The sequence below is a fragment of the Pelecanus crispus genome, chromosome 6 (assembly GCF_030463565.1).
Source record: "Pelecanus crispus isolate bPelCri1 chromosome 6, bPelCri1.pri, whole genome shotgun sequence".
Lineage (NCBI taxonomy): Eukaryota > Metazoa > Chordata > Aves > Pelecaniformes > Pelecanidae > Pelecanus > Pelecanus crispus.
This window is the reverse complement of record NC_134648.1, coordinates 70,396,914-70,422,997: the sequence shown is the minus strand read 5'-3', so window position 1 is coordinate 70,422,997 and position 26,084 is coordinate 70,396,914. Positions and strand designations below refer to the sequence as shown.

Below are 26,084 nucleotides of genomic sequence, written 5' to 3'. Positions count from 1 at the left end.
AGCCCATTTCCTTTCATCCTATCGCTTGTCACTTGGGAGAAGAGACCAACCCCCCCTCCCTGCCCCCTCCTGTCAGGCAGTTGCAGAGAGCGATGAGGTCTCCCCTCAGCCTCCTCTTCTCCAGGCTGAACACCCTCAGCTCCCTCAGCCGCTCCCCACCAGCCCTGTGCTCCAGACCCTGCCCCAGCTCCGCTGCCCTTCTCTGGACACGCCCCAGCACCCCAATGTCCTTCTTGTGCTGAGGGGCCCAAAACTGGACACAGCATTCGAGGTCCTTGCCCTGTGCAGCAGCTCCCCACCTCATTAGAATCACAGAATCACAGAGTGGTTTGGGTGGGAAGGGACCTTTAGAGGCCACCCAGCCCAACCCCTGCAGTGAGCAGGGACATCTCCAACCAGCCCAGGGTGCTCAGAGCCCCGTCCAACCTGGCCGGGAATGTTTCCAGGGATGGGGCATCGACCGCCTCTCTGGGCAACCTGTGCCAGTGCCTCACCACCCTCAGCGTAAAAAATTTCTTCCTTATATCCAGTCTAAATCTCCCCTCGTTTAGTTTAAATCCATCACCCCTTGTCCTGTCACAACAGGCCTTGCTAAAAAGCTTGTCCCCATCTTTCCTATAGGCACATCGTTCTCCGTTTTCTCTTCATCCTCTCAAACTTCAAGAGCTGCTCCCTTTCCTGCCAGGGTGATGGACGGTGCATCCCGCTCGGTAGCTCCCCGGCGCTGCCGGAACGCCATCACAACCGTTCTGGGGTGCTTTGAGCCGCTGGCGGTGGGGTGCACCCACCAGAAAGGTCCCAGTGTGGATTTATCCTCCTTCGTGACAATCCCTACCACTTAATCCCAGCTGGGGTTCGGTCCCTTCAAACCGATGAGCTCTGCAGGCACCTTCCTGCTGCCTGGCTCGTGTGCTCCGACGTTTTCACATTCCCACCTGCGGCTCTGGAAATGCGCCGTCTCTGATGATCGAGACCGAATATTTTGGGCTCTCCGTGGGGATGTGGCTGGGATGTCACTCCTGCCAGCGGTTCGAGCATCCCGCATCCTCCACAGCCGGTCATTGCCAACGGCAGCCGTCAGGCTTCTCCCACGTAGGGTTCAAATGTTGTCGAACAAATAAATGCTGGTGCGGGTGGTTTGGAAGGGCGTTCCCCTCCGGCCAAAGCTGTTCTGGGATTTTATAAGGTAGAAATTGAGTCTTCAGGTTCTGCTGAGCACAGGGTGTGCAATCCGTCGCCCCAAGCGCAAGCGCGCAACTAATATTTTCTGCATTGCATTCAAAATAAATGGCCGAGACGCTAAGGGACGCTGCAAAGCCCTCTCTTCACACACCCAATCTGTCCGTAAGGCAACAGGGACAAATTCTCCCCCCTTGTGCCCAGGAAATGGTGAATTGCCGGGGAGATAAGGAGGGGAAGGAGCTGCCGGAGGGACAGGGCGTGGAGCGTGACTCGCTGGCTTTCCTCTGTCTCCTCCTGGCACAAGAGCTACATTTAACCAAGACAAGCGGAAAAAAAAAAAAAAAAAAAAAAAGAAAATAATAAAAGAAAACCCCGGCAGCAGTAACGCGCCGCACATTTATCATTGGGTTTCCGAACACAGGTTTTACCAGAAGAGAACCAGAATGACTCAGGTGAAATCAAGGGGCCGGCGCTGGCCTGCAGCCAGCCAGGCTTTACTGCGGTTTCATTGCCCCGGGGCTCCGCTCGGGAGCAGAACCTGCTGTACCACAGAACCTGCTGTACCACAGAACCTGCTGTACCACAGAACCTGCTGTACCGAAGGATTTGAAGCCCCGAAGTCCATCCCCGCTCCTGGGTACCTCGCATCATCTCGCAAGCCTCGGAGGGCATCCGAATCCTCCGTAATAAGCGAGACGGGTCCCCTTACTAGAAACGTGCAAAAAGCGTTCACGGATCTCGGCACCACCACTGCTTTCAGTCGGATCCAGACCAAGCCAACACGGTTTAAAGGGTTGGGTAGCGTCGCTTCGGAGCTACAAACCACTGAGACCTAATCATCCATATGAAAAAGGGGTTAGTAAAGGGCATCTAAGTAGCTTGGCACTCCCTAGTGTTTGTTACTTTTATTTTCTTGGAAAAGAAGAAGATAAGGTCCCTCCGGAGTCACCCTGGACTTTATAATGGTCTGAACTCAGCAGCTGTGGGAGCTGGTTGTAATTTTCCTCCTATTTATGGGGGGAGAAGGGCAGTCGCCAGCTTATTTTCTAGAGCGAGCACTGTGTGGATTCGCAGAAAACCACTTTTTCCGGGTATGTTTGAGCAGAGGTTACACGCGCGGGAGCCGATGCCGGCAGTTCTGCTAACAGCATTTGCAAACGCAGAAATATTACGTTTAGGTAATTTACATATGTGTCAGGATGTGTTACGACACAGCCCGGTTGCCAGCCATGGCAAAGTCCTCTCCCTCTGAAACACAAACCCACATGGGCTGGGCAAGCGGAAGCACTAATGCTTGGCCTTTTTTTTTTTTTTTTTTAAAAGTGTCTTATGATAATATTTTGTCAATCGTTCCTTATTAATTACACTCGCATGTAGCCTTCCCAAGAAATTCTTCTTTGCTATTTCTGAATATATCCCCAAAAAAGCGAAACACAAGCTATAAAACAGAAGAGCGACAGACGGTACCGTGCAACGTTGTTAAAAGATACTCCGAATTTCCTAGAGGGATTCTGCCCTGTTTCCAGTTTCCTGCGTTCACTCAGAGCTTGGGGCTTATTTTCGCTGTCCGAAGATGGAAGAGAGGTGCTTAAAAAGCAACGAAACAGGGAGTGCAAAAAGCCCTGAGGCTGTGACTTGAATTATTTGCAGGTCTAGAACAAGGGCTGGAGCAGGTGAAAACCCTCTGGAGGGTACCTGGGGGGTCCCTGGGAGAGCCAGGGGACGCTGCTGGGTGCAAGGTGGGGGCACAGGGGTGCGTGGTCCGTGGTAAAGCCCATCAGAGGCCTCTCATCCTTGAAAGCGGGGAAAATACAAAATAGGGACCGGATAGAGCGGCTTTGTATTCAGGCTCCAGCTCCTCCACCCGTTTTAGTCGGTCAGAGTTCCTCGTGGTTTCGGTGGCATTGAGCGGGAGCCAGCGGGAAGGGCCGGAGCGTCGTTCCCTGCATGCTCGAGATGCTCCTCAGGGTTTGAAGAGCAGGCTCTCGAAAGAAACCTCTCCGCGCCAAGCTGGCTAAGGATAAGAGACCCTGGGCAGTCTTCACTGGGTCGGACGAAGCCATCTACAAGGTATTTCAAGGGCAATTTCTGTGCTGAGAGCTGCTAAAAAGCACGCACAAAGAGACGCCTATTTTTCCTCCATTGACTAAAAAGCGGGAGTGTTTGGGACTGGGCTCGGAGCTTAAAGTTAGAGACGATGAATTCCACCTTCTCAAACCATCTGCGTCGACCCAGAGCATCATTAACAGCTCAAGCAGGAAAAGAGCAATGCACATCGATCCCACTATTAACATCAAGCCAGAACGTGACCCGAACGCGATCCTTAAATAATAGCCGTGCCCACGGCGGCGATGGATGGCAATGTCGCAGCCTACTGACATCCTTCCCGTGCCCTGGAAATACAGCTTGGGATTTATCAGCCCCTGGAATCACAGTGCGTCAGTTTAAAGAGTGAATCACGAGCGATTTAATTCTATTACCCAGAATAACAAGCAAAATTGATTACAGGCTCCTAAAATACTGATCCCTTACAGGGGGATTTGTTGCTCTGTAAGGACAGAGGAGCCACAAGGTCTGAGGGGTCTTCTTCAGATGCAATCTGCATTTTAACTTCCCTGGTGAGGTCTCACATTTTAGAGCTGAAACTGGAAATTAAAAAGGCAGTTTTGCCCTGTCCCGGCTTTCCCTTCATGCCTTCACGGAGCAAGGACACAGGATCCCACGCCGATGGACTCCTCCAGCCTTTGCTCCCCGAAATCTGGAAAACTTCAGAGGGTTGGCCCAGGCAGGCCGCCGGAGCTAAATTCATGTTTATGCTTTCAAGAAGGTGAAACCAGCCGTATAACACAAGTCTCCAGGCTCCTGCGGACCTGTACCCCGTTTCCGACGGGAGCTATCTGCCATCAGCCAGGGCAATCTCTCGGTCCCTCCAGCCCATTCCAAGGGCGGCTTTGGATTCACGCGCCGGGCAGACGGGAATAGCAGCTGTATGTCCCCGCATCTCTCCCCTCGGTTGCTTCTCACCGGTACTACCCCGAGATCGATAACGCGATTTGTAGACCGGACTGTTCCCTGGCAACACGCGGCCTGAAACTATTCCTGCAAATTTCCTCTGCCATTCGCATCCAATTGAGTCTAGCATCAAGTGGCTCTTTTTGCAGCCCGGGTAGGTATTCGTGTTTTGCCTGCCTTTAAGTAAATGAATTACTATTGCATTTATGCAGCAGCACATCAGCCGGGAGGAGACAGAAGCCGGGTCTGCTGTTCCCCATCAAAAAACTCTACTGCATGAGACACCCGACCTTCTCATAGGCAATTCTCACCGCTGTTGTCTTCTCCTTGGACTAGCCATCCAGGACCACCAAGCCGAGTCACTCCATGACCAACACAGTTCTTTGGAAAGGAGTTGAGGTGCGTTTCATAGCCAAAAGGTGTTTTGTCCAAACACAGGGTCTCCTTTGCCCATCTCCACCCCAAGCACCCAAGCTGGTTGAGTTTTCTTGACTTTCCCACCTCAAAACCATTCTTCATTGGTATCAACTTTCTTTTACTGCCTACAAGGTAAGAAACTCTCCCAGCTGGAGTAACCAAGCTGCTCCGGCTGTGCACAACGTCGGAGGCTGGTGACAACCACAGAGGCCAGGGACAGAGTGCTACATCCAAGAAGGTGACTTACACAGGGTTTGTAAAGCAAACCTTCGTTTGAGTCTGATGGCATTGCTCACTCCCGCAGCAACAAGGGGAGAAGGAGAAGTTATAACCGTTATTAATTTTCTAATTAGGGAGCGCAATGCCAAACAAGCCATGGGATCTTAACCTTAGGTGGATGCAAATCCGCAGTGAGGGACATACAGCAGAAGCCCTGGAGAACCGACGGCTCCCTAACCAACACCAGCGGAGCTAAGCCAAGGATGGATCCGGTTTGCCACATGCCCAGAAGCCAAGAGGAGACATTTTTCTTCCCTAATGGAGACGAGTATCTTAACTGGAATTGCATTGCCACAAAATATTTGCTGTCGTCCTCCAGTACCAAACGCTTGAGAGAAATGTGTCAGATATTGTGCTGCAAAGAGAGAGACTTTCTAATTTGAACCACTGCCTACTCTGAAAACACAACAAAGGCAGTTCAAACTGCGGTATGAAAGGCAGCAACCAGCTTTACACCATTTACTTGAGAACAGCTACTGCTCTGCGCCACGTGCCACGCGTACTCGGCCCCCTCGCCGCTGGGATTTAAAGCGCAGTGAAAGAAAACTCTCCAAATCCAGAATAACACAAGTTGACGCAGATTCATGGCACACGAAGGGCAGAGATTTTTTTTTTTTTTTTTTTTTTGTCAGCATTGGGCATTGCAGGCCATTAAAAAAGAGTACGCAAATACGATTTCAGCGATGTTGTTGGAGCCCTGCTGCAGCATCGCCTGCCGGTCGGCTGCCAGCCCACGCTGAGCCCGGCAGCGAGGGACAGGCAATAGCAAGCAGCTCCCTTAGCAAACGAAACGTCGTGGGAAGAGTGCTTTCCTCCCCCAACGTACCCGTTATCATCCTCCACACTCAGCTCGTGCCCGATCCAGCAACACAATGCTCCAAAGGCGAGCAAGGCTTTTTGCATTGGTTTCATCAGCTCAGCTCGGCCATGTCACGGTGGTGGCGTTTTCTAAGCAAAATTATATTATGGAGCATGTGCTAGGAAAGCCAAAGAAAATATTCTTTAGGAGGTGAGCAGATATTTTATTTATTTATAGTACAAATGTTCTTTCTCCAAATAAATCCTGAGCTTCCTGCGGATCCGGTACTCCTTCTGAAGTCCGACAGAAACACTCCAGCACACCTAGCAGGTAATTTATAGATGTTTTTATAAGATAAAGGGCTTGAAATGCTCTGTCACCTGCAGAACAAGGGAAAGGGGTATTTGCTACTTTGGATTATAACCCCCATGAAAAGCTATCAGACTCTGCCCATCATTTTGGGACTATTTTTGTTGGGTTTTAGCAGCCACATCCTTCCAGCGAGGAGCATCTCTGGGTTAAATATGGAGCAACAGCAGCAAGAGGTAACTGAACAAAACGCCACATGTGCAAATATTCAGCAATATTCTCTTTTGCAGACTCCATCACCTGCTGTTTTCATACACTGCTTTTTTAACATGACTTTCTTCTTCAGAAAAATAAAAGTGTATGAGAAAGGGATTCTTTTAAGGCTGAATAACACAACAGAACAGAAGAGGACAACAGACCCAGATGCGGCGAGCGAGGAAGAGAAGGTACTTTGTGTTCACGGAATTTGAAGAGGAATGGCAATATTCAGGTAGGGGAGTTGGGCCTGGGTTTAGATGCAGCAAAGCTTTTTGGCACAGCAGCATGAAAAGCACGGTCACAGCAGAGCCCCAGCAGCGGGTCAATAGCTGGAGCCTCTCAAATCGGATCCAAAGGTCAGCGATCTCAGCAGTGCAATCCTCCCTCTCTGGTTTTCCAAGCACAAGAGGAACAACCTACATCAGGCAGGTTCCTTGACACAATTTCCAGGTTGGCTTTTCTAAAATACCTGGTTTTTCCTTGGAAAGAAGGCAAATTCAGGACAAACAGGGATTCAGTGAAATTCTATTAAATTCTTTGGGGAACATCTTTTTTAAAAAAAAAAAAAAAAGTTGATACTTCAACTGTTTTCACTTGAAAATCCATTCCATGTTTTCTGTTCATTTTTGGTTTGGCATTTCATTTCCACACGAACTGAAAGTTATACTTAGCGCTGTCCTGCCGGTATTTTTGCTGGATGAGCGCGCCGCCCCGTTCCCAGCTGGCTCAGCGCAGCTCCCTGGAAGGCTCCAGGTGATGGAGGGTGTATTTGTAGCTCTGCCTGGAGCTGTGTAATAGAGCAAAATCCACCTTTGATGAAAGAAATGTAACAGCAGCCTAGTGGGAGATGATCCTCCCAGCATAAAAGCAGCCAGGTACTCGATTCCGTGATCTCAATAGCCCCTGTTGGCTGTTTAGTTTATTGCTGTGGACAGCAGCAACTGTCATAATTAAAAAATCACCGCTGCAATCACCATCACCAGCCATGCAGCTCCAACACAAAATTTCAAATCTGACATTGGAAACAGTTTTGCAGCCTCTAACCAGCCGGGGGGTAGCAGTGAGATCCAGACCGTGACCCCAGGGCTGCGGACACCAGGTCTGATGAAACCCACATGCATTATACAGCAAAAATTAAGCCAGGAGAAAAAGCAAACAGGAACCAGGGACATGCAGGATGGTGCGCAACATCCCCAGTGATTTTCATGAAACCATCGACTAAATCCAGTAGCCTCCCTTTAAACAGACCTTTGGCATGTTTGTTCAGAAGAGCTACATGATTGCAAACGTCCAGCTCTCAGAAAACTCTCATGGAAGTTTACTTTGGATGTTTCCTCCCTCCTGCAGGAGTCAAAAGGACTTTGGATGCTTTGTGGGACCAGCTGTTGGCAGCAGTGGATACCTACCCGCCTCTGTTGTGGAGCAGGAACTGTACCGGATTTGTGCCTGTAGCTTGAAGCAAAGCACAGCCTGCACGGCAGGGCGGGACCACGGAGAGACGCGGTCCCAACAGCCAGAAGCACAACTGGCTTCAATGTCCCGAGCCCAAGGTATAAAATAGAATAGAATCATTAAGGTTGGAAAAGACCTCTAAGATTATCTAGTCCAACCATCAACCCAACACTATCATACCCACTAAACCATGTCCCAAAGTGCCATGTCTACATGTTTTTTGAACACTTCCAGGGATGGGGACCCCACCACCTCTCTGGGCAGCCTGTTCCAATGCTTGACTACCCTTTCCATTAAGAAATTTCTCCTAATATCCAATCTAAACCTCCCCTGGCGCAGCTTGAGCCCATTTCCTCTCATCCTATCGCTAACTACTTGGGAGAAGAGCCCGACCCCCCCTCCCTGCCCCCTCCCGTCAGGAGCTGCAGAGAGCGATGAGGTCTCCCCTCAGCCTCCTCTTCTCCAGGCTGAACACCCCCAGCTCCCTCAGCCGCTCCCCACCAGCCCTGTGCTCCAGACCCTGCCCCAGCTCCGCTGCCCTTCTCTGGACACGCCCCAGCACCCCAATGTCCTTCTTGTGCTGAGGGGCCCAAAACCGGACACAGATCTTGCTCAAATAATTTTATGCAGCCTTTACACAGGAGCCCTGAGGAATCTCTCAAAAAGCTCGCTTGCTTACCGCAGAGAGTGACTTAACTTCTCGTATTTGGCCTGCAGAAACAGCACCTGACAGGCAGCTCAGCTTGAATATGGATTATATGCACGCAGATGAAGAGCAAGGCCATCCATTCACACCCAGCCCATCTCACAGCACCACGGTCAAGATGCTCAAGTCATCATCAGAACAACCTAGTCTAGCAGAAAGAAAACATTACACAGTTCACCAAGCTCATAATGATTTTTCTATCAGGATGTTTTTCTTACCAATGCAATTCCTTTTTTCTCCAATACACCCATATGTGGAAATACGCTTTACTGCCCAAAAATAAATTCCAGTCTCTGATACAATCATTTCTTTCCAAAGAATGTAGGGGGGGGGGGGGAAATCAGTGTAATATGCCACTACTCTCCTGAACTTCCTGCATTATGTCAATACAGAAAATTATTACTTATGTTAATTATTACTTGCTGTCTACTATCAGCATTAAACAAATAATATGTGTAACAACAGAATTGTGGATGAAAAAAAGCATTTAAATTGACAGGTCTTCAGGTCTTTCTCTATTTGTATTTACCATCCCTGGCTGACATCATGACCCCTGGGGTTTTTTTTGCTTTTGTGGGTGGTTTTTTTTGGTTTTTTTTTTTTTTTTTCCCTCCCACATAGGGTGAAAACAGGAGCTGTTTTCTCCAAAATGACCTACAACAGTTGCTAAAAAAGTCTGGCAAAACACATCTGACACTACGATTTAGTGGCATTTACAGTCTCACCAAATCTTCAATCTACAGATTTCAGTGTAAAAAAGGTGTTATAAATGGATAGTCATTTGCCTTTTTTCAGTAATTATGTGAAGACAAAGACTGAAAAAAAGCCAACGATGGAAGGATGTGCTAAACCCAGGGGGAAAAAAACCCCTAAATTAGAACTCTTCAGTCTCAGTTGTTATGCTAAATTATTTTACCTTATCCTTAAAAAAAAAAGTTTCAAACTTAAGAGTTTGCTTCAAACACATTTATTAGTTTAACACATTAATCTTTTCTCCAGAGAAGGTAAATATGACTGCCTTATGACTTGTAGGTAGAAATCTGTTTACTTTAATTATAAAAACTGCAAAGATGACCACCACCTTAAAATAAAGGAACATTCTCATTTTATTTTAAAAACCAACATTACATAAAACAGTACAGAGATTTTCAAGTTCTGAGCACTTTCTGGACCCTGCTGAGGCACAGATTGGGAAAGTACATTTGCACAGTCTCGAATGGCTCATTTTTGCACACCTGACCTCCCTAATTCAGCTTCTGTCCTGGTTTTCTCTCCCCGCCCATACCAGGCTGCTCTCTGCCACTGTCACAGCCACAGATGTTGAAAATGCGGCTGAACATCAGCACCATCTTAAGCTATCTTCCCCTCACTCCCACTTCTTTGAGTGCCTTTCTCTTACAAGTGTTCGCAGCAGGCAGAAGGAATGGTATAGAAGCCACTACTTTGCCTCTCTAAAACCACAGGACAGCTTTTGGACATAGTTTATCCTCCCCAGAATGACTAATCTGGATTTAGCATGAAATATTACAAGTATCGAGGCACACAGCTACACAACACTGTGTGGAACTGTGCTTCTAGGTAACAGGTCCATTAGTATCAGTTCTGCTACCAAACTTTATGCTACTAACTTGCAAAAGATCGGGAAAGTGGATTCAACATATCCCTCAAGAACTGATAATAAAATACTTTCTAAAAGACTATTTGGAGCAAGGCACTCTTTTTGCTAAGTACTCTTCGAGCACAGCAGCAAATTTCTCAATACAGAACTACCTAACGTTTTCAGAAAACAGACGCTGAGAAGGTACCACGTTACTTAGCTTTGCTTGAATGCAAAAGCTGACAATCTGACATTTGTAGATTGATCTAAAGGCTTTGGTTTTTTGGGTAAATTTGAGTCCTCCGATTTTTGGTCCTGATTCTTTTTCGCTTCATCTTCATCAGCTGTGGGATGCTTCCGCTTTTTATCTTCTGTTAAATCATTAAGCATTCCTCCTTTTGCTTTCTCAGTCCACGCCTTTAAAGAAAGTACATCATTAAACAGAAAACTACAAATTAGGCCACAAAACTCATCGCTTTATTTTATACACTTTCCTTCTCTGATTATAAGGAAGCACTGAAAGAATTCCTATTAAGAACTAATAAGGATCAAGTTAGGAACAATTTCCTCGCTCTCCTTTTTTGTAAAACCATTCTCCTTCAAAACCATACTTCACTTGAGCCTGTATATTAAATTGAAGCTCTCAATCGTCTTTCTGGACAAATACGAAACCCAAAAGGCCTTAGACAAATTTAAGCCCCAATGAATTAAGCCTAGCTATGTCATTTTTAACTCCTTCCCTTCTCTTTCGTTACCTCTTCATTGATTACGTTTCTCTCACATGCCCCACTTTGGGAAAAGCTGCTTTCTGCTGTTACTTATTATTCAGATAGTTCATATTTTCATAAAGTATATGTCATAGATCACAGCCCAATTCAAAACTGAAGTCCATGAAGATGGAGAACAGTGGAATTTGAAGAAAACATTCCTAACTGCAAATAACCAAGGGATTCCATGGGGGGGAAAAATTCTCAAAAAAACAGAATTAGAGAATGCTTTCTTACCATTCTTTCTTCTGATGACAGCATTCTAAATCGACTCATGCCTTCTTTTATTACTTCTGCTTCATTCAGATCAGGATTATCTGTCAAAATGTTTGCTCTGTTCTCTTCTAGCCACATCTGGAAACCTGTCTTTGGTCTAAAACAAGCACACAAAAATTGTCTGTTTAAGAAGGTTATAGGAAAATCATGTCCTCCAAAACAACATTTCTAAACACCACCTAAGTGGACTTTTTTGTTCTTGAAAGAAAAGACTATATATAGTCAGCAGTTTGCTTTCTCCTATTGCAGTATGCTTAAAGAACATGCTGACAAGGCAAGACTAAGTCAAGCATTTTTATTAAAACTGTGATATATATATGGAGATTAACATTTTAGTTTTAGAATGACAAAGCATAATGGTTCTTTTCCTTTCTGACAGGGTCCCATCAACCTAAAAATAGAGCACATATATTAGCATGTTTCAGCTAATCCTTTTCACAGTTCTCCTTGCCACTTGTTTTATAACATTATCTGTAAAGGTTAATGAAAAGAATGCTAGTCCAAATGAATAATAATTACCTTCATCTTCCTCAGTTAAATGGAGTCTAAATGAAACATGATTATAATAATGCAAGTTTCATGAGGACTGGGATTGTTAGAACATGCATCTGCTCCAGAGGAACAAGACAGATTAGAGTCTTAGCTAGGAAGAGACAGGCTGCTTAGGTGCTATAAGTTTTTTGTGTGTTTTCTTTTTTAAAAAACATGCTAAAATAAAGCTTTTACACTTTCACGTAAAACCCTTAGCTTTTAGGCCTCCTTTGAGATTTGCTAGAGATGTTTAAACTTTAAGTATTTCCTATACTTGGAACTGGCACTTCAGCATGGTTTCATTTATCATTCAAAGGTCATTATCAGATGCATAAGTAGTATCAAGGCAAAAATCGTTGCTTAGAGCCCCAAAATTACATTTTGCATTGTTCATTTATTATTCACTCACACACGTATTCGTCTCAGGCCGATGCAAAACTTCTACTTTGAATAACACTGCCAGGCACACTGGGAAAGATTTAATGAACAGAATGCTTTTCTCTGTTCTCTCACTGTGATTGTAATGTGGCAATTTGGAAATCCAATCCATGTTTTTTTTTAGGCAGGTTTGTTCGATAATATGCATAGTGTAAGTAGCAGTTTACTAGATTTCTGAAGCAAGTTCACAAATGTGACAACTTGTGCACTAACACTTTAATCTTGATGTTATGCTACTTCAGCCAGTCTAACGTCTTCAGAAAGAAAACAGGTTTCGGACTTGCTATTCTACCGGAATTGGAATATGGCATTAAGATGCAAGTGTTCATTCACCTTTTGTTTTCAGTGTTCTCCTGTGCAGTGACTTTGACTTCATGGGACTCATTTCCTGCTTTTTCTTCTCTTTCTTCCACTGTTTTTTCACTAGAGTTAGGTGTACGAGCCTGGAAGAAGGAGGCTGCTAAAGCCTATAGAAATGGAGGGTAAAAAAAAAAAAAACCAAAACAAAAAACCCAAAGGTAAGAACATCTCACTCTCAGACAACACGTACCATATAGCCTAACAAAACCCAAGCCTTTCCTAAAGACATAATAATCGCTTGTATTAATATAGCATCTAATCCATCCCATTGCAGCACAGCAGATGTTTAGGTAACACTATTTCAAATACGAGCACAAGATTCAGTGCAGAATGTAATTTCTACAACTGAAGTATTTTTTTTGCTGTTTTATGTGCTTTTATAGTTTCTGCAGTATCCTTAAGTGAACCTTGCCACCTAAGGTGCTTTACACAATCAACAGGGTTTCATACTTGATAAGAGCTGGTAAAATTCAATTTACTGTTCTTTGCTCACTGAAACAACGTAAAAAGACTAGAAACATTACCTGCTTGGACTTGGGTTTGGGAATCAGAGGCTTTATAACTGGAGGGTTCTGCTTGTTTACAGCTCGACTGCTAGACAAAGAGGTTTTCTTTGAGTATTTGCTCATAGTATCTAGAACATTTGCTGAGTGGACAACTGGGTCCTTTTTGTTAGATGACACCTAGCAAAACAAATAAATAGACATTTTATTTATTTTCTGCCATGCTCCCCTCCTCTGTCCCTTCAAGATATCTGTCATAGTTATATTGTAAACTTTAGATATAATAATCTATTGTGCTTTTCAGAATGCTACAATCAAACCAGCTGCAAAATTCTTACCTTAAAGGGATTCACTCGTCCTTGGCTGCTTGATGCAATTACAACTATTTAATAGGAAATAAAGAAGAATGTAAAATATGTGCGGGTGTGTACACACACATACATAGACATCTAGGAAGCAACATGCACATTTTAGATGAGTAGATGAAACAACATTAGCCTCATTTCCAAAGAACAAGGCTAACTCTCCTTTTGCATGTTTCAGCCTATGTTCATTGAAAATTGAAGAAGAGAACTAAATCAAAGGCATCAACTATTCCACACCAAAAGTTCCCACTAGGCTTAAAAGTGGTCAGATAAAGAGAAAGACACTTTAATGTAACCATGAAGGTTATACTGTACGTACTCAGCTATTATTAGTCACCAGAAATGCCACGCAGGACCAACAGCTTAAAATACAAATCCACAGGAAGATCCAGTACTTCCTCCACTCCCAAATCCGTTTCCAGTCCTATTATTCTTGCTAGAGGGTTGGCAGGAGGGAAGAAGCAAGAAGCAGCAAGGGGTTGCATTCTGCCCCTGCCTGCTCAGACTCACAGTCCTAAGGCAGGGTTATTAACTCTGCCCTGTAAGTGCAACCAATAAATGTGCCTGTGATTAGTAAAACAAATCAATTGATCACTTCGCATTTTTCCCCTGTCCCAAAGGATGCCTTCGTGACATAGCCAGGCAGACAACTGATTCAGCATTTGGCACAGCTGAGGCAATCAGCGTAGCGTTATGGAACATCATTAGGTAATGAAGACATCGACAGGAATAGGGACCCTCTTAAAAACGTGAGAACAATAATCAGTGCAAGTTACCACCTGGCAACACTGTGATGCACTAAATTTTAGTAGTAATGGGAGAACGGAGGATAAAAACAGGAGCAGGTGTTGTGAAGCATGACAAAGTTCTCAGCCTGGAATAAACGGAGATTTACTCACCAGACTTCGGAGTAGTCACCTCTGCTGAAGTGACAACTTTGGAGAAAGGATTTGGCCCTTCAGAACAAAGAAAGAGGTACGTATTTAAGTGCGATAAAATGTAATAGCATAACTTGTTAAAAAACAAAACCCCATACGGACAGCAAGTTAGAGTAAAGCAATCTACATTTTAAAGCTTGATTCTCAAATTGTACATACGCTTTTACAAAACCATCTGTTACCTTTACCTAGATTTAACTTAAAGAGCTGTACACTTATTCCCTACCTTAAACTTATTCCTTAAAGTGTACCCAGCAACTACTTGTCTATCAATCCAGCTCCTGCAAGATCTGAGCTGAAACCAAAGTAACCATTTCACAGGGTGACCCAGTCCATTAGCAATAGTATCAGACAACAGGAAAAACTCCCCGAAGGTCCCTCGGTTACTAAGTACAATGCACGAGCAAGCTGCTACAGAGCAGGTGATGCACATTACGCTTGTAACTCTGCGGTGAGTGCAAGCACAGGCTGGAATACGCATCCGCTCGCTCAGGTAGGCACTACCACTCATCTGCCACAGGGAATTCCAGGTAACGGGAAGCTCAGAGGCAGGAGTTACTGCATGTCACCCCGTTATTCCTGCTGCGTAGTTTTTCACATGTCAACACCCAAATAAGACAGATCAGAAACTACCAGACCTGTTCTAACTGGGTAGCGGAAAACCTAGTCCCTGCTACAGTTGCAGAGTTTCAAAACTCAGTGAAACAAATGGGATTATTTTCTATTCACACAAATGGTTTCTAAATCAAACCTCCCGTACCTCACCTGTGGTGCCCCTTGACAGGTGGTGTGTGCCTGTCTTTCATAAATTTTATGTCAAAAAACAAAACAAAACAATAGACAAAAACCCCTTTGTTTGCACAGTCCTATAGACCGCTGAGTTATCCAAACTACAAATTATCTGGGAATTTTCCAGAATTCCTTACTAAGACTGTGAAAGACACATCTAGATAACTTCCAGCCTATTCAGAGAATATATTTTTCTTACTCTTTTCATGCACTTCTGGTGTTGCTTCTACTTCCTCATAGGCATCCGTTTCCTCAGCATCTTCCATTTCTTGGTCCTGCTGAACATTTCTGACTGACAGCCGACTCCACTCCGTGGCAGAGTTGCTGTAACTTAAATGGAAGGAATTCAGCAGAAAGGAAGTGCTCACCACAAAAACTGGAACAAAGGAAGGCTAACTTACTTATCTAATTTAGGAAACAAGAACAATAACGTTTAGCTTTTCATTTGCATTATACCTCTGATTAAACTGTGGTGATTACTAAAAATAAAATGAAGATTCATTAACCACTTCAGTTCACCCTGAAACACCAAGTGCAGTTGCCTGAAGTGGTACTCATGTAGTTTTAAGAAAGACCACAAATGGCTACGAAACTGCCCAAAATTCACACTCAGCTAAAAGTAGATGCACTGGCCTTCAAACAGCTCCGCACACAAGAGCAAGCACCCGAACACCAACTGCAACCTCTTACCGCCTTCAGAGTGCATTGCTATTGTTACCAGCACACTTTGCCACAAATAAATGCAAACGTAAAGCATCTTCTGTAATCTCCATTTAAGCACGATTGCCTCCAATATCATAAATAATACTAGATTACTTTTCTGCATACATGAATAAATACACAGGTGGATGCCTATTTTCAGTCTGAGGCTTAGGAATCAAGTTTTAATGTTTAATCTGATTATTCTCTAAATTGCCAGTATAGTAGTATGCACATTTCTTGCATTTCCCTCCTAATCTTTGCTGATTACTAAAATCTGGGTATACATAAACTAAAGGTTCATTTATTTCAACCAGAATGTCAGCAATTAATCTGACACTAAGAACAATATAGTGTTTGTGATGAATTTTAACCTTCAGAGTGGCTGAAGTCACAGACTTGGGATTATAGCTTCTATTCATGATCCAGAAGAACAAGGTAGAGCATTTAGAAAGGAGTTTTATATGTGCAGTTTCACACAGAAGAATAAGGGAAAGGCTACAGATAAATTCAGGGACTTATCTCTCCCTCTTGATAAGTAAGTTCCAAACTTCATACGTGAAATGGCTACAGGAAGACATTGCTTCTGACAAAACGTTGTGACATTTTTTCTGCACTATCAGACTGGTGGTTAGCAATTATTTGCCTTATAGCTGTACCATCCAGAGGCCAAGCAAGAACACAGCTCTTCTGTATGGTCTATATTTTAAAAAAAAAAACCCCACACATCTTTTGCCTCATCATGCTTTACCAAACTGATGCAGGTAGGAGAGGAAAGGTAGATAGCACAGATAGAGGGGGAAAAAAATTCATAGCAAACCCATAGTATTTCCATAGGTTTGAAGAGCTGGGATTAACTAGGAGGGAATAAGAGTAAATAGGATACACTGAGATGGGATACTGAAAGAGGGGAAGGCTGGAGAAAGACAGAAGGATTTTAAGCTGGGTGTGGAATGCAGTGAGATAGAGACTGAAACAAAGAGGAAAAAGCTTGCAGTCAAATAACCAAACCAGCACAAGCTAGGGAAAGGGGGTAGAAAAGAAAAAATTCTGATCAGAGCAACTTGGTATTGAGTCTGCTTTGCCTCTGAAGCTGTTGTACACAGACATACAGTAAGCAAGGAGCAGAAATAATTCCCTTAGTGTTAGTATCCTGGTACTAATGAGTCCTCACAAGATATCAACAAGAATGTACCATTTTATATGTACAATTTATAAGTAGAGCAACACAAACTGTTACTTCGTAACAAATACATGGCAAACTATGGTCCAGAAAAGTGCATCAACTGGACCAAAACGTTAATAGATCAGTAAAAATGTTCCCAGGTTTTTAACCGCAGAAATTTGTGTTACCCAGCACTCAAATGCTTTCGGAAATCCTCTTCCTCCTCTTCATCTTCCAGTGCTGTTGCCAACTCACTTGCTTTCTCTACCGCCATTTCACTAAGTCGCTGAGCTAAATTTAGTCTTCGAGAGCGAGAAGCATACTTGATAGCTAAATTCACAACGTTTTGTGTCATGAGGTCAGCAAGTTCCATACAACGAAATTCACGCTCCAGTTTACAAGAAAGCTGAAAGAAGAGAAGCCTTGAGTTACACACTTCACAGATACACAGCTCTCCTAAAACTCTAGGACCAGAATATTCTGGTCTTGGTGGAGTGAATGAATACAGATAAACCACCAACAATCATGAGCTGCACAGCAAAGAAAAAGCTCTTTTTCTTCTTTTTTTTTTTTTTTCCTTCCTCCTACCCTTCATACTGATAAGCAATAACAATATTAAGTGCAGTCCACCTCTTATCATAGACTGCGAACTAGCTAGATCGCCAGTCACTAGCCAGACTTCTAATAAGAGAAATCACATCAAAATTTACATCAAATGCCACTGACTCAAAATAGTCTCAGGGATGCTTTCTATTTTTTACTTATTTGTACTTACGGCAAACAGTTTCATTAAAAGTTCTTGCTGTTCTTTCACTGACTGATTTTTAGTATTTTCATCAAGTTCGTAGCCATTTTTTGATAAGTAATCCAGGTGGTTGTGAAATACAACGGAACGCCAGTATTGCTCCTGAAAAAGGGAGAAAGATGGATGCTGGAGGTCAGAGGGGGGGGAAAAAAGCCCACGACTCAATGCCTGACAATTTACAAATCATTTTATCAATTTGTTCTTAAACGTTCCTTTCATCTTATAATGAGGGCGAGGGGTAGACAATTCTCCTTAAAAGCCAATGCCTACAGAGGGAAAAAAACAGACCATACTAACAACCATCTGTATACAAACTGATCCAAACAGTCACCATATATGTTAAATTCCATTTATATTACAGACTTTCAGCAGGACAAGACCTACATGTTCACCAGTATGCTACCAGGACAGACAATTCTAGAACAAGTTGATTATTTTATCTTATAACTTCTGTCGCACAGCAAATTGACAGTATTCCAGAATAACTCCCTAACTGTAGGAGTAATCATCATCTGTGAGACAGGTAAAGAGAAAATATAACTCTTGTTGTTCAGGGAAATACTAGTACGGCTATTAGACCAGGCTAGCTCTGTTAGAAAATAATTATAAATTTATTCAAAACCAGCATGTTTTCACCAGATGTATTGGAATAATCTGCTTCTTTATCTACACAGAAGTACATACTCCCTCAAGCTAAGTTAACAGTTCCTGGCATTTCCCTTCTATTATTTTGGGGGTGTGTGTGGAAGACATACCCCATCAAATAAAGAACAAAAAGGGTTGAACCAAATGAAGGAGAATTCATTAAAAATGACAAAGTGTTTATTATCCAAACTTTTTTATCTACACTTCTATCAAAGAGAATAAACTTCAAATAGCATTGAACTGCTCTAAGGTTGAGGTTAGAATTTTATGGTCATTTCTATTTTGTGCACTACAGCTGAAACCCAGGAGAGCGAAATATTTAAACCTATAAAAAAATTGAAGAATAAATACAGATATTCTTCTAGAAGTTCTCCGCAGGTACATCTTGCTTCAGCCAGCCTCCACCTGAAGAAAAGGAGCCAAGCCTGAAGGCCTGTGTTTTCAGAGTGATTATATGAATTGGAGCACTTAGCACATCTTTCAAAAAAAACATCTTCCAGAAATTTTGTTATGCCTAAAATATTAAAAAAAACCAGGCACCTTTCAAGAGGGTCTTGATTTGGATCCCAAAAATGTGGTGCTTCCTAGAACACTAATCACTACCCACTAGAAAATAAAAAAAAAAAAAAAAGAGACGGATAGAAAGACCTCATTGGTCAGAAATAGATTATGTGTAAATATAACCCTGCATCAGCTCCAACAGCTTTATTTGTATCCTTCTAGAAACAGTTGTGAACCAAACCAAACCAGAAAACCTATACAAAACACTGAACCCAAATAACCCCCTTAGCTACGTCTTACTCAGAGTTTGTACTACCCTCTTTCATAGCAGAGATGATTAATAGGAATTCTTGTATAATCCCTACGATAGGGACATCTGAGACTATCAGCTGTGGACTCAACACCATTCCATACCTCCATCTGTCCCTTTTCTGTTGTAACTTGACAGTAAGGAAGTTTAAAAGATAATATTGCTACAGCAGGCCGTGGTAGCGTAGGAGGGAATCGGGCTCCTTTACAAGGAATACACCTGTGCAAGGGAAACAAAAACCACATACAATCCTCATCACCTACAGTCACCAGTTGTTCTACATCTAAATCACGTCTCCTAAGAAGCAAGATACTTTAAAAGGATTTGTTCTTTAAAAAGTAGTAATTAAATTACTGACTTAAATATAGCAATATGTAAGGCTGCCTTATAAAGGGTTATTTTTACATTGCAACCAATAGAAGATTTTAAAACCAGCAAAGCACATGCTGCTCTTGTTCACACCAGAAACTCCAAATTTGGCACATAACAGACACAGGTCTCCATCTCCCACAATACATGATTTAACAGCTGTTACAAAATGTAACTGCAATTTATTAAAATCAGAAACTACTGAACAACTGAAGGCTACTGGAAAAAGAGCAGGCATGTCTACCATTTATTTTGATGAGGAGTTTCAGGCTTCATGAGAAGAGTGCTGTGTTCAGATACACACAGGGAAGGAAGAAAAAAAAAGAAAAGAAAAGAAAAAAGAGAGGGGTGAAATAGATAAGCATATACTAAAAGCGTAGGCTTATTGTTTCCTTATATTCCAACTAGTACTTTTCAGTAACAATCACTTAAGTAAAACATTGATTGGGGAAGAGCTGTATTTCCAGCAGCACCAATGGAACATTGACAAAAATATCTGGTTTTATAAGCTACTGGTTCAAACACTAGGAAAAAAGAGAACAGGAAGCATTAGTGTTCCGGCTATCTGTGTTAATTAAAGCATATGGTGCTTCTACAACCCTCCCCCCTTCTTATCTTTAATACGCTAGTGGCTTTGAATAAAATGTTCTTTGCAACTCGGAGAGTAACACACTCTTTCTTGGAATAGAAGGAAAAAAACTCGTGATGACAGACCATCAATTGACCACCCCGATCAATGTGATGTGTCCCGCACATTTTTGATGGATTTTCTGGAGGCCAACATTACTTAATAATTTGGAGGAAGAAACACACAGTGAATTGACATTTACCAGTGATATCAAATTATTTCCCTTATTACAAAAAAACAGAGGATTACACAGAATGTCACATATGTTTAAATAAAATGCAGTTTCTCACCAACCTCTACAATTGTGCCTGACTAGCAAAGTAAAAGAGCCTAAATTTCACTAAAATACGTGAGCTGATAGATTCTGCCCCAGTAGGGAAAGGACACAGATGGCTGAATAAAGAGAACTACAAACAAAGCTTAGCACCTAAATGTCCAGGATGCATGTTACAATAAAGAGAAACAAGAGTTATTTAGACATCACCAGTATCACATTTTATGAAGTAATAGATAACTGTCAGCTAAATATTTGAGCAATTTTACATACAAAAATTGTTCTTCATGGCTACAGTTTACCTATTAATATAATAACAGACAGTTCTGATTTATCTATGCCTACTGATGTAGACCAGTTACAGGATTGGACTCTTCTCAAAGGGACAAGAGGGGAAAACATAGCTATAGCAAAAAAAAAAAACCCAAAGCCCCCCCTCCCCCCAATCAACCAACAACAACAAAAAAAACCCCCAAAACAAAACCCCTAAAACCCATCAACAGCAGAAGCAGATTCCTAACAGCAACCATAACTTTTAGTAGGTTTCTCTAGCAAAATGCAGTCTTATGAATGTGTCTGCATCAGAGATGTGTGATTTCATACAGGCACATGCCTGTTAGCCAAGGCAAAAAGCCACAATTAGTCAGTTACAAATTATAAAACTCTAATGAGTTTATTCAAAACCAATTTGGTAACGAAACATCCATGCAGAATTACATTCATGAACTAGATCATTTACTGTGCATATTTACTAGCCACCTGTTTTAGTAAAAGCTGTTTCCAGTTTCTCTTAGTTAGAAACGCTCTGTAATTTAAACCCAAGACAAACAAAGCACTTCCTTGTGAAATAGCTGACCTGAGCTGCTGGGGATTTTCATGGATGCCAACTACCCAGTAATGATCAGATTTTCCTTTGCAATGCTCTCTCGTGTTACACACGGGAATCCAAGTATTTCCAAGTCCCCGGTTCAACATCCGCACAATTCCCTCAGAATCCACGTAACAAGGGGTACCTGTTTGTAACAAATGAAAACAATTATTCTGACAGGCAGCTAATTACAACACGAGTAAGTTTGAACTGCTGGATGCTGCTGGGGAAACGATGGTTTACGTATCTGAAATACCACATCCTCTCACCCAAACGGTACAGCCTAGCTGAGAAAAATTCATTCCCTTAGAAAGATGCGCCACCTTCTGACAGTCAACACTACTGCTAGATAACTGACTCACGTTCAGATTTAAAACATTTTATGAAGAAATCAAATTCCTGCTACTTGGGTAGATTCCCAAAGAAAATTAGCTATTTTACAATTACTTTTTCTGGTTAGCATAAAAACTCCTCCCAAGCTACCAACTTTTTTGGGGAGGCTTTTGCCGAGATAGTTGAACATGCCGATTACGGTGTATTAACACTGTTTATTTCTTTTTGCTGAGCAGGGCAATCAATTGGGAAAACAAGTTCTGATAACATTCAAGTGTATTCTATTCACAGGGGAAACATATTAAAGATTTCTGATAAATATACTGAAAGAATAGAAAAATAGGATTTTGTTTAGCACTGAGAGGACTGAAAACAGAAGTCCCAAGATCACCATTACTAAAAGGGCATTAATTAGCCAAACTCTCCTCCAAAATTCCCCCAAACAGCATCGAGATTTCTCAACATCACTCATACAGGTATTTCATACCTTCTGCAGAGAATCCAACCCATATCAAATAGGATTTCTTTGTAAGAGAAAGAGGGTCTCCATGCAAAACTTGTTTTTTGTTTTTTCCTAGCTCCATCAGCTGTACTCCGAGGCACTGATCGCCATCAAACCCAGTACCTAGGAAGAAGTTGTTCAATGACTATGTTAGAAAATACAAGAATTGTCTTGTCTTTTGGCTAAATTTAAGTTTTGAATCAAAAATTAATTCTAATGCAGGGTTATCCATGAATACCACTGTCAGACAAGCAACTATTTGTCATTTTGGACATACAAAGCGTGCATAACAACTGCTTCCTTAATTTCCTATAGTAATTCATTCTGGCATATCTAAAACCCAAGTTTAATCTATTAATATCACTGTTATAAAATTCCCCCCTTCCCCCCAGGTTACTCTAGGCATCCCAATATAAAATGTAGGCTTTGCTGTCAGATGTCAAAGATCCGTGGGTTGTGACAGTAAAAGCATCATCAAGAAGAGAAGAATAAAATACTTCTCGTGATTACGTACAAATTAACCAGTGTTTGAAGCCAGCAACAGATGAGGATTGAAAACATAACCCCAGTTCAAAAAAAGACAGAAGGGAGAAAACTACCTCTGTGATAAATAATCATCAACTGCTCTCCATGTCCTGCCATAGACACCACTGGACCTGGGAGACTGAAGATCTCTTTCTGAACTCCTCCAACTGTAAACACACGAACTAGCAAGGCACTAGTGGCACAGGCAGCCCAGCCTTGCCCTAGACAGATGGCCTCAATGTCTTCGTCCTTTGGCATATCTACTGTCCACTCCTTGTTTGCATCCCATGAGCTAAAATGAATGCAGTGGAGCTTGCTAAAGCAGAGACAAAGAAAAACAGTCAAATATCTCAACATGAAGAAAAAGACAACATCTGAAAATACACCAATATATTAGGTTTTTTATCAGAGACCTGGAATCTGTGATGGTCATAGAAAGGAACTACAAATTACAAGAGGTCATTCGCAAAGGTGTTACTCTTATTACTCAGGAACTGGAGAGCCAGCTCGACCTCCAGCACTGTAGATTTAGAGCCTCTAAAGCCCGAAGCTGAGACAGTTTACAGGTCTGAGGCGAGATTTTTTTTTAGATGGAAACAGGTAAGTGTCCTGCTTAAATAACATTAATAAGAACTAAAGGTGCTCGGTACCCCTGAATATCAGCCCTCATTACAAGTCTGTCATATTATGCTATCTTTCAAAGGGAAAAAAGAAAAAATTAGGAACTTCAGTTCTGCCATCTTAATAATTGAAAAATGCCCGTGACCAATTCACAGACATGGCAGCTTTTGACAGACTACACACTTCCACTGAGAAAAAAAATCCAAAGTTTCAGAGTCAGACAACCAATATATATAGATAATACTTTTAAAGGTAAAGGGTGCTTTTCAACTTATCTACAATGTTGTATGTGTGAAAAATAAGAAGAAAATTCTTTCTTCAAGGTATTTCCACAAAAAATGGCAATAAAATATTGTTGCTATTGTTCTTAAATGCAAGAACAGAGTCTAGCTGGCCCAGCTGCTTAAATCTTTCTATGGTTTTCACAAACTTGTGTTCTTCACACTTATAACTCTTTGGGTATCTCCAAACATGTCTCCTTAGCAACAGTGTGAAAAGAAATAGCATAGCCCTGATGATTTATCTTTGATCTGAGCAGACTGATAAACTATTGTTCATGTTTACAATTTCCTTTGAGCTAGCAATGCATGAAGTTTCCGCTATATATATCTATATATATATATATTTGAAAAAGGGATTAAAAAAAAATCCTCAGGAAACAGAATATATCTTTCAATATTCTTGAAGTCTTCAAGTGAGTGGGTGTGAAATCCTCCTCAAAAGTAGTCCCATAAATAAAAAGCATGATCAAAAGCCAAAAATCTCAAAAAGTGATAGAAGCTGAAATTAAAAGCCGAAATATTTGAAACAAGCTAAGTGTGGTTCCATACTACGGGTTTTGCAGAGCAAGGCCATGACTTACCTTGCAAGTTCCTCTGTACTCTCACAGGCTAGTAAAATAGCTTCAGTAGAGAGGTCAGCCATCGTGTGATTCAGAGAGTTTGGCAGGTGTGTTGCATGATGTATGGAGGTATCATGAAATTCTATATCTATAGCATTGTCTTGCTCATCATTGTAACAGCGAATGATACCAACAGAATTCCATACCTATTAAAAAGAACACCCCCCCAAAAAAAGAAAAAGAAAACCAAAACCAACAAATCAAGCATACTGCACAAGCATACAGCCTGCTATAACTTTCTCATCTGAAACAACAGTAGGTGGGAGGCTGGAGGAAGACTGAAGACTTGTGTAGTAAGGACTTGTAGTTGCTAAAAAGGCTGAATTAGGCAGAAAACTATTTTCATCCTCATTGCTTAGCCATCTTTCTCCTTACAAAATTAAGTGTGAAGAACTTGCAGTTAGAAAGAAACAGTGGATGATTCACGTACAAATCTTAACACACACACAAAAAAATCCACAAGTTCTGGATAAAGAGGAATTTCAAAAAAAGATTTCCTACAATTCAGTAGCACAGGTACAAACTGTGTAGCTTGCTTTTGTCTTAAAGCCAAGTATTTATTTCTACATCAAAAGCAATCAAAAGATAAACCACAACATTATGCAGTCTTTGCATTAACACAAAGCTTCTTTCCACCATTTAGCTTCACACTGTGAATCAAAAATCTTGGAAAAAATTAGATTAAGACACAGCAAGAACTGGACAATGTTAACAAAGCGACTAGATCTACATAACCACACAGCTGGGAGATTTACCATGAAACGATGCATGAGATGTGCAGGAGTGGAGCCAGACTGGAACGGCTTTTGCCTGGGGGTTGGCATTGGCCCGTCATAGAAAGGCTGCTGTGTAGATGATGGTGGCAAAGCTGGAAAGCCACCAGTCTGATCATCATCGTCATCTTCCTTTTCAAGAAGATTGGAATTAGCTTTTATCATCCCGATGTCTAGAAGTTAAAAAAATTACTTCTTACGCATATTATTATGACAGAATATAGGTAAGAAATTTTAAAACAGTCAAGATTTTTCTGGAAAAATAGGGCAGAATATATCTGAGCAGAGGATGCTAAGAGATCGTCCCAATAACAGCACTAAAGAGCTCTGGAAAATTAGTTCATTCTGTACCTAGTGAGTTATCATCATCATCAATTATTGCCCGTCTCGGATGCCCTGAAGTTGGCATAAGGTCATCATCATCACCATCATCGTCATTAGCTCCAGCCTTTGGGGAAGACTGTGGTTCAATCATATCTCCACTTAAATAGTCGTCATCTCCATCAAAGAGATCATTGTAGTCTTTTGTCACTGTACTGGCAACCTAAAACCATGTTAATAATTATCATAAAACTTCTTTTGGAAATGGAATTCAAAGAATGAATTAACACGCAAGAGGGAACTTTCAACACACAATACAGAATGTTCAATATAATCTGGTAAGCTAAATAATCTTGTTAATTTAAGAAAGAATTGGTACTGATCACCTTGTCACTTGGTTTCTTTCCATCACCGATGTTTTCCAACAAGCCCAGATTTCCTTCAGTATCTGTATAAGCAATTTGCTTATATTTGGGGTGCCATGCCAGTCCACAAATTGAGAAATTTTTCTCATGTTTCATCCTAAAAAGAATATAAAAATAATGGATGTTTATTAAGCTTCTCGGGGCAGAAACATCCACAAGAGTTACTGTAAAAAGTGGTAATATTTGCTAGTATTAGAAAGTGATGTTACACATAATAAAACAATTAATAGGTCACCTTTAGAATAAACAGCTACTATAAAAAAAAAAAATACAGCAGGTCTTCCTTTTCTATGGAGAAAATCATTTAAGCTTTAAAAATCAAACAGAATCACATTATTAAAACAACAGCTTCCCAGTACATGGAGAAAAGACAAAGTAACACCCCAGCAGTCATATATTCCAGAGCCATCCAGTTATAAAAAGAACATTCGGTTGTTTCTC

At 41.9% G+C, this 26,084-nt stretch overlaps 1 protein-coding gene across 1 annotated transcript in view; it reads right to left on the bottom strand.

Moving 5' to 3' along the window:
- Window positions 1–10,227: 10,227 nt before the first annotated feature.
- Window positions 10,228–26,084, bottom strand: part of WDHD1 (WD repeat and HMG-box DNA binding protein 1) — a 30,339-nt gene continuing 14,482 nt past the window's right edge. The window contains exons 9-25 of the mRNA XM_075712767.1: window positions 25,605–25,740; window positions 25,249–25,441; window positions 24,880–25,070; window positions 24,086–24,270; window positions 22,677–22,918; window positions 22,063–22,200; window positions 21,231–21,387; window positions 19,208–19,322; window positions 17,618–17,749; window positions 17,031–17,248; window positions 15,178–15,308; window positions 14,151–14,207; window positions 13,225–13,268; window positions 12,908–13,066; window positions 12,357–12,490; window positions 11,016–11,151; window positions 10,228–10,428 (exon numbers count right to left, since the gene is read on the bottom strand). Of these exons, the coding sequence (XP_075568882.1) occupies window positions 10,228–10,428; window positions 11,016–11,151; window positions 12,357–12,490; window positions 12,908–13,066; window positions 13,225–13,268; window positions 14,151–14,207; window positions 15,178–15,308; window positions 17,031–17,248; window positions 17,618–17,749; window positions 19,208–19,322; window positions 21,231–21,387; window positions 22,063–22,200; window positions 22,677–22,918; window positions 24,086–24,270; window positions 24,880–25,070; window positions 25,249–25,441; window positions 25,605–25,740 (2,569 nt within the window). The remainder of the gene's footprint in view (window positions 10,429–11,015; window positions 11,152–12,356; window positions 12,491–12,907; window positions 13,067–13,224; window positions 13,269–14,150; window positions 14,208–15,177; window positions 15,309–17,030; window positions 17,249–17,617; window positions 17,750–19,207; window positions 19,323–21,230; window positions 21,388–22,062; window positions 22,201–22,676; window positions 22,919–24,085; window positions 24,271–24,879; window positions 25,071–25,248; window positions 25,442–25,604; window positions 25,741–26,084) is intronic.